Below are 17,631 nucleotides of genomic sequence, written 5' to 3'. Positions count from 1 at the left end.
TTCCTGCTACCTGAAATTTTTCAGCATTCACTTTATTATATCTGAGGGATGAATTAAAAAACACAGGAGATCCTTTCCAGGGAGTGCGGTGGCGCAGTGGGCTTGACCGTGTCCTGCTCTCTGGTGGGTGTGGGGTTTGGGTTCCACTTGGGGTGCCTTGCGACGGACTGGCATCTTGTCCTGGGTGTGTCCCCTCCCCCTCCAGCCTTGCACCCTGTTTTGCTGGGTTAGGCTCCGGCTCGCCGTTATCCTGCTCAGGACAAGTGTGCGTGTGTGTGTGTGTGTGTGTGTGTGTGTGTGTGTGTGTGTAGTCTTCTGAAAATATGTTTTTGGGAATATTATTTTTGACACTGCAGGCAGTTGTCTCAGATTAGTCCTTTGGTATAGAGCAACTGTGAAATCCCCCACATCATCTCACCACTTTCTTGGCACACAAAGCAACTCCCATGTGATGCTTTCATTACTTATTTTTGTGAATGAAATTTCCCACACGCTGTATAAACCTACCAAACTTATTGTCATGTTGACCAAGAGAATGATTCCGTAAACTGGCGTGATGGTCACTGACGAAGGTCCCTCTAGCATTATGACTGATCAAGCTCTTGTGCCTCTCAAAGGGAGGCAGGTGTGCACTGACCGTTGGTTGTTTATCTGACAACTTCTTTTCAAAGGAGCAAAAAGGCTCAAATCGGCTATAGAGCCTTTTTTCTCCTTTGGCTTCTCTTTGCCGAAAGTCCGATGAAGGGGTTAGTCTGCTGTTTACACTGGTGGAGCTTGGGGTCTGTTGCTCTCTGGAAGTGTCAGAAGGAGCCGAATTGTGATGGAGCTCCTCTGTGCTGAAGCGCGGGGTCGAGGACAACCCTATGTCTTTCACGAAGTGGTTCTCATTGAGAAAAAACCCACCATTCCCCTTATGTTGACTGTTGCTTTCTACTGACTTGATTGAACTTGCTGTGCTACCATATATACTTTTATTTTTACCAGATCTCTTCACCTCTTCTTCTGAGAACTGAGCGTTCGAGCTACCGCCCATTTTTTGATTCTTTTCCGGTATATTGAACAGGGAAATGATTTTCTTGGAACTCTTTTGAAAGAAATGTGGTGAGCTTGCACTTGAGGATTTGAGAGCTTGTTCTTGGCTGCTCGTGCTGAGAGCTGTTGCTGACACTGTTCTGGAGGGAGGCTCCTGCCAAATGGTACTTGAGTGATCCTTAGTCTCTCCAAACTTCTTTACATCACAGTGAGAGACAGATCGATGATCTTCTTTGAGATTTGGCAAGTACCTGTCAGTTTCTTTTAGTATAGCTGTTCCAACCTGTCCACTTCTCAACATGCCGTACATGTGGCTTGATGACTCTTTATTGGTAACGTAAGCTGTGTTGGGCCTTGGGTCAACTAAGCTATACCTTTTGAACCTGTCATCATGGAAAACCTCTGGGTTTTTGACAGACAGTCCTCCTTTTGTTCTACCAAGGCTGGCATAAATGGCAGGGTTATAGCCATTGTAAAAGTTATTCCTCGGGTCATCTAAAATCTGCAAGCTCCGCCTCTTCAGCATGAAATCATCATGCATCATTCTGTTCCCCACCCCCACAGTGGGAATTCTTTGTGTAGAGGATTGAACTGTTGAGTTAGAGTGTATGCTAGGCGAATCCCCCTGAAGTGTAGAAGTCTGGGAGGTGCTGGTGTAGCTGCTAGACTCTGGTTGCTCTGGGATGGTGGACTTGAAGACAAGGGAGGACTTCAGCCGGGAGTGCAGGTAGGAGGAATGCTGAGCATCTAGCCCTTCACAATGATCCAAGTATTCACTGGAGTCTGCAATAGGAGGATCGTTGTTGTTGAGGTACGACTCTATCCGCCAAGTACGCAGAAAGGATTTGGTGGTGCGCTCTAATGAGGGCAAGTTCTGCTGCATGGATACCATCTGCTTGTCATTGCCATGGAAGGACTGGCGTGCATTGGTGCCTCTGTTGTAATTCTGGTTCAACCTCATTGACTGCAGTGGATGCTCCATACCCCTGGAGAGTAAACCACCTCTCCCCGGAGCCCCAAACTGATTGCATTCCCTGGCCACGTTCCAGTTGCTTGCACCGTAAGTCATGGGGTTTGGAATGTATGAGTTCTCGTTTCTCTCACCAGCATAGCTGTGTCTTTTCAGGAAGTTGTTAGTCTCAGCAGGCTGAAACTGATGGATTCGGTTCTGAACCACATGGCCATTGGTAAGGCGCTGGCTGAATGGCCCTGTATCGTATATTTCCTGTTCAAAGTCCCCCAGAGGGTTCTTCAGTCTTGCCTGGCTTCCACAGGTTCGCATGTAAACCGCATCCAGAGTATGCCTCAACTGATCTCTCCTCTCAAAAGGCTGACCAGATAGATGTCTGGCTTCTCGCAGGATAGGCTGTGGTGGAGAAAGAGCAGGTGGCACCGTGGAGCGAGCAAAGAGCATCCTGAACTCTTCATCATATGATTCCACCAGCTTGCCTGTGATCACCTGCACCATACTGAGGTTGATCTTCTCATAGGACCACATGAAGCTACAGGATGTGACAAAAACAAAATAATGTCAGTTTCAATCTCTGAGATGTTCAGTATTTTAGTCAATGGTTTTATTTCTTAGCTACATCGTTGACATCAGTGTGTTACTGAGCTTTTTGTCTAATGGCAGATTTTCTGCTTAATTTCTGCACATCCTAATGGCCGCAGCTTATCTGTGAAGTACTGCGACCATTTTCATTCAAAATATTTATAATTGAGCAACCAGATCTTTCAAGGGCCACTCAAACCACAGCTGGCACTAATCACTCCTATTGATGTGCTGGCACTAATCACTCCTATTGACTCCTTAGGTTTTCACATAACATGGTCATATTTTCAGCTTTTCAAATTAGCCTAATCACATTCAAATTATACGATTCACAAATCAGATAAAAATATTTCCATCATAAAACCCATAAAAGTCTTTCAAGATTATAGACTCCTCTTATAACAGACTGTGTGGTTGAAGTATTCTTAAAGAAAACACACATTTTCTTAGGGTTAGCATTTACAGACTGAAAACTTGTATATAAAGCATGCTTTGATCTGTAGAAGACATTTTTTCTGTCTCTTCTCCTCTTCTAGGAATACTCATTTCCTTGGCACCCATAAAGGGTACGGAAATGCCATTAAGAATGTCTTCATTCTAACCGGAAACCACAGAAATTTGTGTTCTGAACTGATCCTTAGTTTCTTCCTCATATAATGTGGATTCTGAAGGTAGCTAGGTCAATAAACCAAATGGGCTGTTAAAAACGCAATTCCCTTAATTTTTTGATACTCTTCAGAATAAAATCATTATTTTACAATATATGCAATTATAACATTTCAAAAGTAGATCAAGAATATGAAAAATAAAAAAAGTCTGTATGAGTGAACTTCCTATCTGCTTTTTAATAAAGAGAAATTCAAATACTTTCCAAAATGACAGAAAATTCACTACTGCTTAAGATACCCCAATTAAAAACACTTTTTCACAGATTTAGAACTAGGATGATACATAGTAATACAGGTATCTGAAGCAGATGGGGACTGGCAGGAATAACTCTTCTGGCACTGTAATACAATCTCTATACAGGTAATCATCTAAACCACTCTTACTGCAACCCTTTATTTTCTATTCTTCAGACTTTAGTATGAATGGTGTGCTGTTGTACCTTTGAGACCTTAACAGTGTTACTATTCTTTTGACAAGCTACAATCAAGCGTAGAAAACTTTGATCGTTGTTCATTTCTTATTATTATTGTATGTCCAAAGTGGAGCAGGGTGGTCCAGAAGCATAGGGCACAAGGAAGGGTTAACCTCGGATGAGACGTGAGTCTATCACGGGTCAGTTTTACTGTATCCACTAATTCACTCACACACTACATGTCATTTAGAGTCAACAACTGACCTGAAACCCTGGACTGAAAAGAAAACCATACAAAAGGAGAGAATGCTGACTGAACCTGATTCGAACCAGCATCCAGCACTACCTGTTGCACCGCCATACCACCATTAACATTGCATATGTAGAAACAAAAACAGGTTTATTCATATTGTAGATTACCCCAGATTAAAAAGAAGACCCTTAGCAGGATTTTATGAACACTGAAAATAGATTGTAAGCATAAACACACACACACTTTCAGAACCACGGGTCCCATACAGGGTCACAGGAAACCAGAGCCTAACCCAGCAACTCAGGGCATAAGGCTGGAGGGGGAGGGGACACACCCAGGACGCCAGTCCGTCGCAAGGCACCCCAAGCAGGACTCAAACCCCAGACCCACCAGAGAGCAGGACTGTGGTCCAACCCACTGCACCACTGCGCCACTGCACCCCCTATGTAAGCATAAACAATCATGTTCAAATATCAAAAAATAACATATGGTCTAAACTGGCTAAGCTGTAACACATCACTGAACCATCCCAGCTCAGTTCTCTCCATTTCTGTAGTAAATGTACTGTAAACAATGGCTATTTGCACACAGGGCCTTTGATATATATATAATCTAAAAGCTCTCAGAGAAATGTCTGTTGGTGAGTGACTAAAACATAAATTGACTGACCTGTGCATCCAAAATGTTTCCGTGTGATTTATGAAAGGGGTAAATCACTATACACGTAGGGTTTATCTAAACCAAAACACAGTATTTGTTGTCATTGATGTAGTGAATGTTTCATGTTTGTTTAGTGTAACAGTTCCCACCCCTTAGGTGCCTTCAGTTTTTTTATGCATTAAAAAGACTGTTTTGCTTGATTTTTCCAAGAAAATTTATGAAACCACATACCGCCACATGCTATCTTGTTCGTACGGTTACGGCGAAGAAGTCTGAGTGCCAAAATGCATAAATGTACAGAACAGTGAGTATTTTTTTGGGGGGGGATTCCATAGCCAAACGTAAGATGAATGTTCATAGTTTGTTCTAGTGAGTGGATATTAATCTTCTTTGAGCTAAAAGTTTGCCATTGATGACAGCAGCAAAATAACCTTGACTCTTTCCAAGCAATGCATTTTATATTTCTGCTTTGTATGATGTCAAACCTACGGTAAAGACTGACATATGATATAGTTGCGATGGAGTCTTTTTTCAATATATAACCATTGATTTTGTTTGATCCTAGCACTCTCAGAAAACATCAGAGATCAGTTTATCTGCTGAAGTAAATCAGAGTCATACTATTATAAGTACAATCCATCTGTCACTCTAGAGGTCATTTTATAGCTACTGTCACATTCCAATATTTTTATATATATCCTAGGCAACAAGTTGCATTGACTTTTACCACACATACTTGCAACTTGAAGGCTGCCAGATGTATAAAATGTTATATTTAATAAAAGAACACATCTAAATAATCAGTTTTCAGCAATGGATCAGCAATCTTGTTAATACGGCGACGTTTCAGAAGAAAATAGAGAGCAGGGCACACGCAGTTATAAACAAAGAACAGTTTAAACTCTTCAGTGCTTGCTGAGCACCACTAATAGTTTCTAATCAACATCCTCATAAATAAAATATTTTATGTATAGGTACATGCATAGTTTTGATATTCCTTCTTTGATACTTGGATGACTAGATTATGATGGACATGAAACACGCAGCTTTCAATATCATCTATATATAATATTCCTTCCTAAATAAAATATATAGGTATGCATGCATATATAATTTTTAATCTCTTCCTGCCTGTATCATAATGAACATGAAACGTGTAGCTGTGGGAATAAGATATAATAGCGCCCTTGAAATCTTCAGGGGCAAGTAGGAGCCCTGCAAGAGTATCTTTGAGAACTTAACTCAAACTTTTCTGACAGTGCAATATATAGCATGTATATATTGCAGAATTTAGTTATGTGTGTGTGAATGTATACCCATGTTATTGATGAATCTATCTATAATGTAGATTGATACAGTATACAATATTTAATAGAGGTGGTCCCTGACTTAAGATGGGGTTACGTTCCACGGAACCCATTGTAAGTCAAAAATATTGTAAGTCAAAAATGCATTTAATACACTTAGTACACACCACTGCGTGACAGACTGGGAGATGCGGATCGCTGCCGCTGCCCAGCATCGCGAGAGAGTATTGTACCGCATATCACTTGCCCGGGAAAAAAAATCGAAATTCAAAATTCAAAGTATGGTTTCTACATAATGTCTATTGCCAGCTCACCATCGTAAAGTCGAAAAAAATCATAAGTCAAACCATCGTAAGTCGGGGAGCATCTCTATGCATATATTGCAAAACAAGCATTCGGTAACTGGCCACAATGGTCCTTTTCCCTTATACACCTTGATCCAGAAGAGTAAAGAGGAGAGCAGTACCTGTATGAGCCATACACCACAGTATGACAGTCGATCAGCATAAATTTCTGCTGCATGGTCCCGTGAAATTTTGCCCCGGTTCGGCAGAGATACTCCTGTCCCTTCACTGTGCGCACTCTCATGTTCTGTAGGCAATGGGAAAGAAAAAAAAGAATTAGGTTTTAGAAACAGTTCTTGTTCCATAGCCAGAGTCCTGACTTTACTATGATCTCAACCAACTGGAAGACTTCTTAATGATACTGTAGTCATCAGTACACCACTTCGTTGCATCCATTAAGAGAACATTGTTAAAAATTGTTTATTGTCATGTGCATGATGTCATCCGTTTTCATGAAACACAGCTCATAACAGGCAAATATTAGCGTATTAGTACTGTGTTATTACTATAAGAGTAAAAGAAATAGTGAAGAATTGTTTGGCAGCTTTATTTATAAACTACACATTACAGTCTTGTCAAAATTTAACTGGAAATATTTAAGTAGTACTCAATTAGAATGATACCAGGAAGATGAGAAGGATTCTATTTAACTTAAGAAATCACTCATTTGAGTAAACCGCTGTAGATATACGGCATGTGTTTGTCAGTATTGCTTGTTTAGCTCACACTTAGAATTTGCCCATCTCTACTGCGGGAAAATCTTTCTGGGGGAAACAACAGGATTACAACAACACAGTGGGATTTGAACCAGCAACCATTGACTTATAAGGTAACGGCCATCACCGCTATGACACTTAACATTTTGAGAGACGTACACACAACGTGTGCAGCTGCTTGTTCCGAGCGGGGTCAAGGCGAGCTGGAGACTAACCCAGCAACATAGGGCGCAAGGGCGAAGGGGGAGCTGACACACCCAGGATGGGACGCCAGTCCATCGCAAGGCACCCCGAGCAGGATTCGAACCCCAGACCCAACACACAGCAGGCTCCGGCCAAACCCGCCGCACCCCCCCCTTCAAGACACACCTTCTGAATCATTATGTCTTGGAAAAGATCGATCATATTGTTCACTCATAAGTCATTGCAATAGAAGGTAGTCCACTAAGTTAAATAGTATGTAAATTTCATGTACGTCCCAGTTTTGTTTCATTAACCTGATAAATCCAAACACCGATGTTATACCAATGCCAAATCCGGTAGCGACACAGTTGCTTATTACTGTGTCAAAGCTTTATTTTGATGCAAAACCTTTAAAAAACATGTTTTTTAGACTATTATAAAACAACTTTTAGTTCTGTTTGTACTTATTACTCAAGCATCTTAGATGTCACAGTCATCTATAATCAGGAGCAGAGTTTTTTCTCTCTTGCAAATCTTGTTATTCCGAACAACAGAAAGCACACGATGGGCACTCAGAAGCTTTTCATTTGTCCCTCTTTCGACCTCATAATTACAGGGCGCTTTCCGTACCACATCAACTTGCATTCGCTGACACTGAGGAGTGTCTCATGAATGCAATGAGTGTTGCATGTCTGCAACATAGTCGTGTACGTATACAGTATACGTATAAGCTACTAATGGAAGAATATCTCTAATATTAAACCTCGTTGCAATTTACATTTGTAAAATAATTAGTTTAATTTCAGCAATTGTATTTCAGGCCTTGTCTTGTTTTGCCAAAATAATAGATCTCCAAGCATTTGTTTTCTTGATTTGTGAGTATTTGGGCTGTGAAATCTTTCATGTGAAGCCCAACTATAGAATAGTTTTGTTCTGTCATGACTGCATATGCGCCCATTATTGACCCAGTCACCAACCCTTGTGTAGGCAAATAGATTTTAAAATATGTTAAAACAGCTGCAGGTGGGATAGCGGTTACAGTTACTGCTTGGACTTGAAGGACCTAGGCTTGAATCCCAACCCCTGCCGTAGTACCCTTGATCAAGGTACTTGCCATGAACTGAGAAAGTAAAAAACTACCCAGCTGCACAAATGGATAAATCACTGTAAGTGTTTTAACACTGAATGTCATTTTGGAGAAAAGCATCAGCTAAATGAATAAATAACACTATTATAACAAAAAAAAAACACATGCACACTGCTGAAAGCTATGCCAGCATATCATCTGAATCACCCACGTACTGCAACTGATTGATTTGCAGAAATCTTGTTCAGTCTGCATTAGATACCACTCATAACAGACTTAAGGACCGTGCTTCTATATGACAGTTTCGTAACGCTTGGCCTCCAGTGACCGAGATGCCTGGTGTTACCCCATTAGCAGTCAACACCTATTTTTCAAAAAGTAAGAAGCAAATCAAAAAAAGTAGCAACCTTTTAAAGGCAGCTTTCATACTACTAGTATTTCCAATACTGTTTGTAAATTCCCTTCTGAACCCAAAACGTATAATTAATGCAATCATTTTCATACATGGCCTATAGAATACCAGCGTATCAACCCCTGTCTGTTTTTGCTGATTTTCATTCAGGTCATTTCCCCCTGCCTAAGTCAATTAAGTTTGATGTGAGTACTGTATTCTTATGGACCCATTTCCATACAAAACATTTCCGTACAATGTGATAGTTATTCTAGCAAGGCACAAACAAAAGGATTGTTTCAGTGCAATTCATCACACTGACACAAAAGAGACTTCAGAAACAGATGATGCGGCAATGGCTTAATTAACAAATGACGTGATGCAAACAAATCTAAATATGAAAGGCACTCCGCAATGTGAGATGAGGTCTTCACTGTCCATCTGTCCTGAGGAGGACCAGAGGAACACCCTTAGGTTGGTGAGGTGGCTTGTTTCTCATCCACCTGGTTGGCTCAGCCCTGCAGGGGAATTACGTTTACCGCACTGTGCACCAAGTACGATATGCTTTGTTTTGTTGAGTAATGCTCATTGTTATGGTTTTATGTTGAAGGGTAAATCCTGGAGCCCACAGAGTGATAAGAAGCAGGTGGACCACAGCCCACAACATAGAAGATTTCACTTCTCAATGTGGTGCCATACATTTACATTGACATTTATTAATTCAGCAAGCGCTTTTCTCCAAAGCAACGTACATCTCGTCGATGTGGTGCCAGTGCTGCCCTTTGATGGGAGACACAAAAACTGCATAACTGGCTGTGACTCAGTTGGCCCAAAATACGTAAAATGCAAAAAAATCCGCTACCCATAAACAGCTGTGTGCCAATATATTGTATAATATATAAATATATTAAGTTCACATATTACTTAAATTGTAAAAGTGACTTCATAGCACGAATCTGCCACTCAGGAGATAAATATGACAAACTGGCATAGAATTAACGCAAAGTCTAATTTACGTATGTGTTATTAAACATATTTCCAACATTTTTTTCCTAAAATTATAATGAACCGATCGTCCTAAGCATTTTCTATAATGGGGCAGTGTGTGGCTTCTGTTTTTTTTTTTTTTTTTTACTAACCAGTACATTAGTAGATCAGTTCAAACATGAATGTGCTTCTTTTTTCCACCCTTTGGAAGCCATACTTTAGAAGATCAGTTATTGAAATCTGTCAGATATAAGAAGTACAGGTAGCGAACGAAAAAACAACCAGCCACACTTACCTGCGATCTTTAAGTAACAACACAATTTTTGAATATGGAAAAAAAAAATCATAAATCATGAGTCCAATTTGAAAAGGTTTTCTGAAGCTGTTTACACCCACAAATTTGAATGATTGTTCTACTTTTTCTATGTGATTTGCCCAGGCGACACATTGTCCCTGGATGAGTTGACATTGTGTTTTGGATCACCTAACAATATAGATTTTCACGCTGAAAAGGTTGGTACTTTAGTCGGCCTTGTTTGTTTCTATTCGGTGTGTGATTTGTTTGTTCTGAAAGGGTGTTTTCACCCTGCTCCTCTTTTATTGCCAAACTAGTCAATAAAAGCAAAAAAAACTGCTGTTCTGGTTTCCCAGGTCTTCGCGCTCCTGGCGTGTCTCAGAACAAAAAGAATGCCTTTTTTATACGGAGATTATTCTTATGTGTCCTTATGTCGATCGAGGCTGCGTTGAAACAAAACACCCGAAGCCAAAAGCGCGCAGACGTATGAGTCAGACGCCCATGTTGACACGGGAGACGTTCGGGGAAGCATCACTAACAAGTCTGAACCTGAAGCTCTGCCTGTTGTAGGGTGTAAGAAGCGAACGAGAGCCCACTTAAACTACAGCGACGTTTAATATCTACTGAAAAAGAGCAGGAAGTGTGTTTCTTGAGATGACAGGGTGCTCTGAGTAAACACTTAAAACAAAATGTGGATCAAATTTCTCCTTCGAGGACAGAGACAACACTGGGACGTGTTATGGTTTAAGCCCCAATCCTGCGCCCTTTTATTTTTGTATAAATAGAATTAAGCATGTTATGCTGCATAGCTGAGTGAAATGATGAAACACTGCGCATGTGAGATGGGAAGATGGGAAACTTTGTGTCGGTAATGTTGCCACGCAGAAAAAAAAATCTTTACAGCTAGCAATAAACTGTGAATTAATAGTGTGTGTACACACCCTCCGACATACGCCAAGCGCGGAGCCCCGACTTGTTTCATAGGCGTTCACTTGTGGGAAGTTATTGGGAAAGACTCTCTACCAAGGGTGAAAAAAAGGAGAGGGGAGTGTGAGACCCTGGCGTGACGTGATCCCGAGTGGAAAGGGTGGAAAAAATTGTGTCATCTAAAATGGGGTGGACACCATAAATCTGATCATTACGATAAATACAGTTGGAGAAAATAACACGTTACGTAAATTCAATTCCTGCTTGTCTTCTTCACCTCCCGCACCTGAGTGACGTGTTCCAGTTCTCCGGTCACTTGCGGAGTTTTACGTCTTGCGTGTGTAAACTTACAAGAACGTGTGTTCAGAGGCACACGGGCCTTGCCCAGAAATAATTTCAAGGGCGTTCATTTTTGGGCGGCATGGAGGCACAGCGAAGAGCGCTGCTGTCTCGCAGGACCCGGATGGTGCGAGAGGACATGGGTTCAGTCGTCACGCAGTCTGTGTGGAGTTTGCATGTTCTCCCCGTGTCTGTCTGAGTTTCCTCTGGGTGCTCTGGTTTCCTCCCACACTCCAAAGACATGCTGTTCAGGTTCCCCCATAGCGTGTGAGCGACAGAGAGCGTGTGTTCCGCTGATGTATGGATGAGTGACCCAGTGTAAGTAGTGTATCTAGCAGTGTAAGTCACCGCGGTGAATAAGGTGTGTGGGCTGGTAACACTACATAGAGTTCATTGGAAGTCGCTTTGGAGAAAAGTGTCTGTTAAATAAACGTAATGTCTCTTAAGCTTAAACAGCCATTCATCCATAGTAACCTTCTAGTCACAAGGCCAGTTATAGGATGAGTGCTGTTGATAATAAGTACTTTGATATTTGCTTATCTTTATGCCTATGGGTGTTTTAATTTCCATATAAGCAAATATACTTTTAAAAACTTCAAGTGCAATTACTGCCCAGGTCATTTCATTCACTCACGCCTATTACCTCTTCTGGGGAATAGGCTGCTGACGACTGCCCAGGTCATCTATGAACAATAGCATGAAACTGGTTTCACTTTTTAAACGAGGAAACAGCGGAGAAAAAAATTTGACACCTGCTGCTGTTGCCCTGGGCAAACCTGGTGGCAGCTTAAAGGAAATAACGTATCACTTGGAATTACATGCAGCCTAATATTTTCCATCAGAAAATTAAAAAAGGTTTACTGGAAATCGAGTGACGTCGTTAGCAGTCAGTTCATAGGGATCGGCTCACAGAGAAATAGGTGGCATCCACGTGCGGTTAAGGAACCTGGGTTCGAGTCCCCATTTAAACTGAAGTACTCTCAACCGAGGTATTTAGCTTGAATTACTACGGAAGAACTTCTCTCATTTATAAAAGGTTAAATTACTTTGAGTAACTCTGTGTACAAAAACCCTGAGACTGTGAATTGCCTTGAACAAGGGAAGCTGCAAAATGGATAAGAATAATGGAATAAGGTTTTTATTACTTTTTACCACTCAGTTCTGCATAGCATATTTCTTCAGGTATTTTAAGGTGAAATATGAGAAACTTGCTTTTCTCCACAAAATTTAACTTGTCAGAAAATGAAAACCTGAAAAAAAATTTAAGTCACATTTGGACTTGGATTTAAGTCAAACGTATTTCATCTTTATGATTCAGTTCAGGCGGGTACAGGAAGCAATATGTGGACTTTTGATATTAAATAATCGGTATGGTTCCCAGGACCGAAAAAAAGTGCATTTTCATATATATCAAACCTTCTTTTCTTGTCATCTCAGCCCTGATGTACATTTCAGCATGTTTTTTTTTCCTTTAATGGTAGACGAGGTTCAGATGGATCCTGTCTTCAGTCCACGGCCCAGTTAATGTCCTCGGCGCAATTGTTTTGATTTCACAAAGCGGCAATAGACTTTGGCTCAGATCTAAAACACATTTAATAACCTGCCATTTTATAAGAACAATACTGAGAAGAGCAGAGCCCCTTACCCTCAGATGTTGGATTTGAACGTTCTGCTTCTCGGCCATCGAAAGAAAGCTTTTGAACTGAAAATCGTCCAGGAGCACGTAGACCGACACTCCCCTGACAGATGCGTCCACGATCTCTTTGAAAATATCCACGTCTGTGAAAACATCCATTGCAATTCCAATGACCTGCCAAAAAAATGTCTTTAGGACACTTCACACTATGAAGAAAAACAGTATCATTGCATGTAACTCTACTTTGTTATTTTACCATGGTAAACAAAGGTCTATTTAATTTCAGTTTGGAATAGGAATCAATGCACTGCCAGACTTTAAATTAAGTTGCTAATTAAATTAACAGAAAAATTAATTAGAATATCAGATCTAAACATGTAAACAGTGTATAGAACATAATTTTCTATGGAAGTGAATAATGTAAATAAAAAAATTATTCATGTAGTTAAAAAGAATTGTTTATTAATATAATTATTACACAATATTGCATTATAATATTGTAATATTTCAGAAAAAAATAGGTGAAACAATAATTAAAATCACGCAACAAAGCATGAGGAATGCTTTAAGTAATTTAATTTTATATATACTGCACTAAATACTGTATAGAATGTCATTTTTGACTCGGCTGGGAATGTAAGAGTTGAGATTGTCTGGATTTGGACCTGAAAAAGAAGGCTTCATTGCTTAATCTTGTACCTGAATATGTACTTCTTTTTTTTTCTACAGTACATTTCAGAATGATAGTGGAAGTGAAATGATTGGTATTTACTTACAAACATCTGGAAGGAATAAACAATTGAGAAAGCATTTAAACTAATACTTGATGTTACACAGGGTACTAATGTAATATTGTTCTTTGTGGGTATGATTCCCATGAATGCAGGACTTCTCCAAGGGTTATGGGATGAGCAAAGGTAATTATGTAAAGCTTCCCAGGTATTTATGAGAAGCTTCCCACAGAGATCGACCACAGCATTTATAAAACAGGAAAGTTGACTTAGAGATTACAGGTTGATGCAGATTATTACAATAGTGCAGATGATGTTGAGACATCGTGGGTAACGAAAGTTCTGATTAGTTATATAATCAGGAAATTAAATGTAGACAACAAATATTACTGACATCAAATGTGAGTTTTCCTGTTTGAATTTTGTTCCAAACTAAATCCTGTATTTGAATTATGAATTGAATGTGAATGTATCTGAATAATATTTTGCAAGATTTTTTTAACAAATGAAACATGCATGATAAATATTCATTAAGGGTTACATGAGTTCCTTCTATTAGAATAATTCTAACTCTGCAAGATTATCGGAAAATTAAATGGATGACCATAATGGATGGCCATGTTCCATGCCTTCAGAATTTTGAAGCTTCGTAAGTGAAACTAGAGCTTTTATGGACAGAAAAACAAAGGTTTGCAATATCACCTTAAGGGCACAATATTATAATTTAATTGTCATTCCTGTCCATGTCCTTTTAAAAACATTAAAAACAATAAAACTGTTTTTTTAAAACATTGTTAGTAATGCTTCAATAAAAACATTTTCCAAACTGTGTAACATGGACCTCGAGCTTCACTCTAGAAATTAAACTGCATTATCTCCATAAACAAGTGTTTTTTAGGGAGATGTAATCACTTTTGACACAGAGTCAATGATAACTGTCAAAGTGTGTAAGATGTTCCCTACAAAGTTGACTATTTTGCCACTGGGCTGCAATTACGCTGAAAAACAAATCATTCTGAAAAGTTTAAAAGTCAAAAAAGTTACGTCTGAACTTGGAATCGGAATTCGAGATCACATAAAACTTGTTACTATAAAGGCTCTGAAGTCCTGTTACCTTTCTTGCCTCCTGGATGTGTTTGCGTATAACCTCCTTGATGGTTGGGCAGTTTTGGCGGGGTGGGTGGAAGAGCAGGTTGATGTTGGTTTGAATCTTCTCGTGAATGACCTCTGGCCAACCCAGCTCCAGGTCTGGCGTCTCCACGTCCGAGTGCACGGGCCAGTAGGTCCCGCTGGACGGGGCCTCGTTGGAGGTGTCTCCTTCATCCTCAGATTGGCTCGTGTTGGCTGGTCTCTCAGCATTCTCGGTGATGAATAGGAGCTCATCCTCAGATAAGAACTCACCAATCCTCTCCCCCTTGAGGAGCTCCTGGTATTCCTCCCGACCCCCATTGACCAAGGCATCAATGGCCAGGCGGTAGGATTCCTTGTAGTGTGGCTGGACAATGTCTTCTGGCCTGAGTTCTGTCCTCAGGGAGGAAGAGAGAGACACCTCCATCACGGCTGCAGTGTGACTTTCCTTCTCTCGTTCGACACAGCCCCCCTGGGAACATTTCAGAACATCAGACATTGACTATTTATATTTTATACAGACCTTACCTCCAGCTACTGTTTTCCGCTCACAGTGATGACAGAATAGTACAGAATGAAGAGTTGAAGCTTTTCAGAGTTCCATTGTGATTTTAGGGTAACACTTGGCAGATCTTTCTTCTTCGAGATATATGATCATGGGTATCACTACTGAAAAGTTTTACTCTAGCAAGTTGACCCAAACCTTAGTCAATCAGAATTTTGTCAGTATGCTTTAGCTTTACAGAGGCTTTCATTTTTTCTTTTAGGAAACAAGATGAAATATCTTAAATATCTGATTTCAATTCATCAACCAAGTGAGGATCGGAAATTAATGCTGAAAATGAATGCATGCAATATTATTCATTACTGACTCCAAAACTCAGAGTGATTATCTCAGCAGATTGATTTTTCAGCTGTAAAAAATGGATTTTCAGATTCCTTATTCATCTTTTTATGTCCTTCTTTTACTAAGGAAGTTATCCTTCCTTCTCAGAGCACTCAGTATCTACACAGGTCTCACAAGTGATTGATACTAAACAGTCCAACATGTCATATGAACACACTTAACTTGTTTGGAAATATTTTGAATGTTTTTACCATAAGCAAAACTCAGAAAAATGAAGTAGCACATTGCGCAATTTAAAGTGAAGAATGAAAAAAAATTACATTTACTGTTTATAAGACTTTTTTTCTCCAAAGCAACTTCCAATGAACTCTATGTAGTGTTATCAGCCTACACACCTTATTCACCACCATGACTTACACTGCTAGATACACTACTTACAATGGGTCACTCATCCATACACCAGTGGAGCACACTCTCTCTGTCACTCACACACTAGGAGTGAACCTGAACAGCATGTCTTTGGACTGTGGGAGGAAACCAGAGCACCGGGAGGAAACCCACGCAGACAAGGGGAGAACATGCAAACTCCACAGAGACTGAGCTGGGATCGATCCCATATCCTCTCCCAGCAGCCAGATGCTGTGAGACAGCAGCGCTACTGATAAATTCTGAGAGATTAGGGTTTCAGAGGATCCTCTGTTTTAAAACCCCATCAGGTCTCATGGAACACAATGCAATCTTAAGATAATTCTTGTGCTTCAACCAAAGTTACATAAAATAAACATGTGTACACAAAAGACACAGAGAAGAAGCACATTTCACCTGGGTTACCATCTGAGTTGTTATTCACTTGAGAAGTACCTTAAAATGGTCCTCTTTTTGCACTAGAAAGGACTATGGTGGCAGAATGCATGTATTGACTTTTCTTTTAAGGCTTGTTTTGCTTGGATCCTTTCCCCTGAACTCAATCACTTTGTGATACAATGAAAGTCTCAACTGATCTTTCAGAGATTTTCACTCAGCACTGTGAAAAACCTATATTTTGCGCTCAGAGTAACCATTTCCCAAAGCTATATAGCAAGAATCCCACCATCCTTTCAACACTCCATAACATGTAGGAGCAACAGGACTAAAACAACATCACAAAGGACTTCCGCTGGCACGGTGGGGACTGTACATAGAAATTTACGAAACATGAATGCAAAGTTCGTCACATGATGAGAAGCACCCATTGTTTTTTCGTTAAGAAAACCGATCTTTGGAGGCTCCTGAAGTTTTAACAGACCACAGTTCAGAAAGATCTTTGAAAAGATCATACAAGGTGATGACTTACTTGTGTTCGTTCAGTTACTCCTGGATCTTTTTGTACAGTCCCATTGACACTCTGTTTCAGCTGTCCTTCGGTGGTGTAGAGAATGTGTCTGGGCACATATACACAGCAGCGCTGTGCGTCGTACACTTAAAGCAGCAGACTCCCACACAGGAAAAGTCCGTACAGAGGCCTTGAGGAGTTAAGGAAGGGTGTGGAAACCAGTTCTCACATGCAAATACTTGCCCGAGTGTGTTCTCACGCCAGAACCGATAGCAAACCTGTCCAACACCTGAGGCCACGCCTCCCTAGCTTAGAAGTTCAGAGTACACCGGGTGCCCCACCTCCACCGCCGCTTGCGGGGATCACCCTCTTCGTGTTTTCGATCTTTTCCGATGTAAGAGAAGCCCTTCTCCTCGCTCTGACTGATGGGGGAATCCAGCACGATCCTGCAGGTTATGTAACCCTTCCAGACAGATCCACTACCTGGACTTTGTTAACCTGGGTGATATTTGGACTTAACTTACTCATATCTTCAACAGTTTGTTGCACGTACACAGAACATACATGTTCTACTAGCTGTATTAAATAAATTGTACTTTTGCTGAGATGTACGTCTCTTTGGACAAAAGCATCTGCTAAATGAATAAATGTAAATGTAAATGTATTAGTGAAAAATCATTGAATATAATGAAATTAGAAGGAAGACCATGTGGACGTTAGATTCATCCACACTTTTCTCCGAAGTGACTAGCACTGATAACCCATCTACAATCATTAACCCGTTTATACATTATTTTCTTGCATTTTTTCTTATTTCAGTGAC

At 40.3% G+C, this 17,631-nt stretch overlaps 1 protein-coding gene across 1 annotated transcript; it reads right to left on the bottom strand.

The window, feature by feature from the left end:
- Positions 1 to 275: 275 nt before the first annotated feature.
- On the bottom strand, positions 276 to 17,003 carry fam83b (family with sequence similarity 83 member B). Its single transcript, XM_018749626.2, has 5 exons — positions 16,830 to 17,003; positions 14,636 to 15,121; positions 12,800 to 12,964; positions 6,352 to 6,476; positions 276 to 2,534 (listed from the first exon to the last, which is right to left on the bottom strand). Exons 2-5 carry the CDS (start codon positions 15,074 to 15,076, stop codon positions 461 to 463), a joined length of 2,805 nt encoding a protein of 934 aa, XP_018605142.1. The 5' UTR covers positions 15,077 to 15,121; positions 16,830 to 17,003; the 3' UTR covers positions 276 to 460.
- Positions 17,004 to 17,631: the final 628 nt, after the last annotated feature.

Source organism: Scleropages formosus, chromosome 4 (genome assembly GCF_900964775.1).
Source record: "Scleropages formosus chromosome 4, fSclFor1.1, whole genome shotgun sequence".
Classification (NCBI taxonomy): domain Eukaryota; kingdom Metazoa; phylum Chordata; class Actinopteri; order Osteoglossiformes; family Osteoglossidae; genus Scleropages; species Scleropages formosus.
Note: the sequence above shows the minus strand (reverse complement) of the source record. Positions and strands in the feature narration are given on the sequence as shown.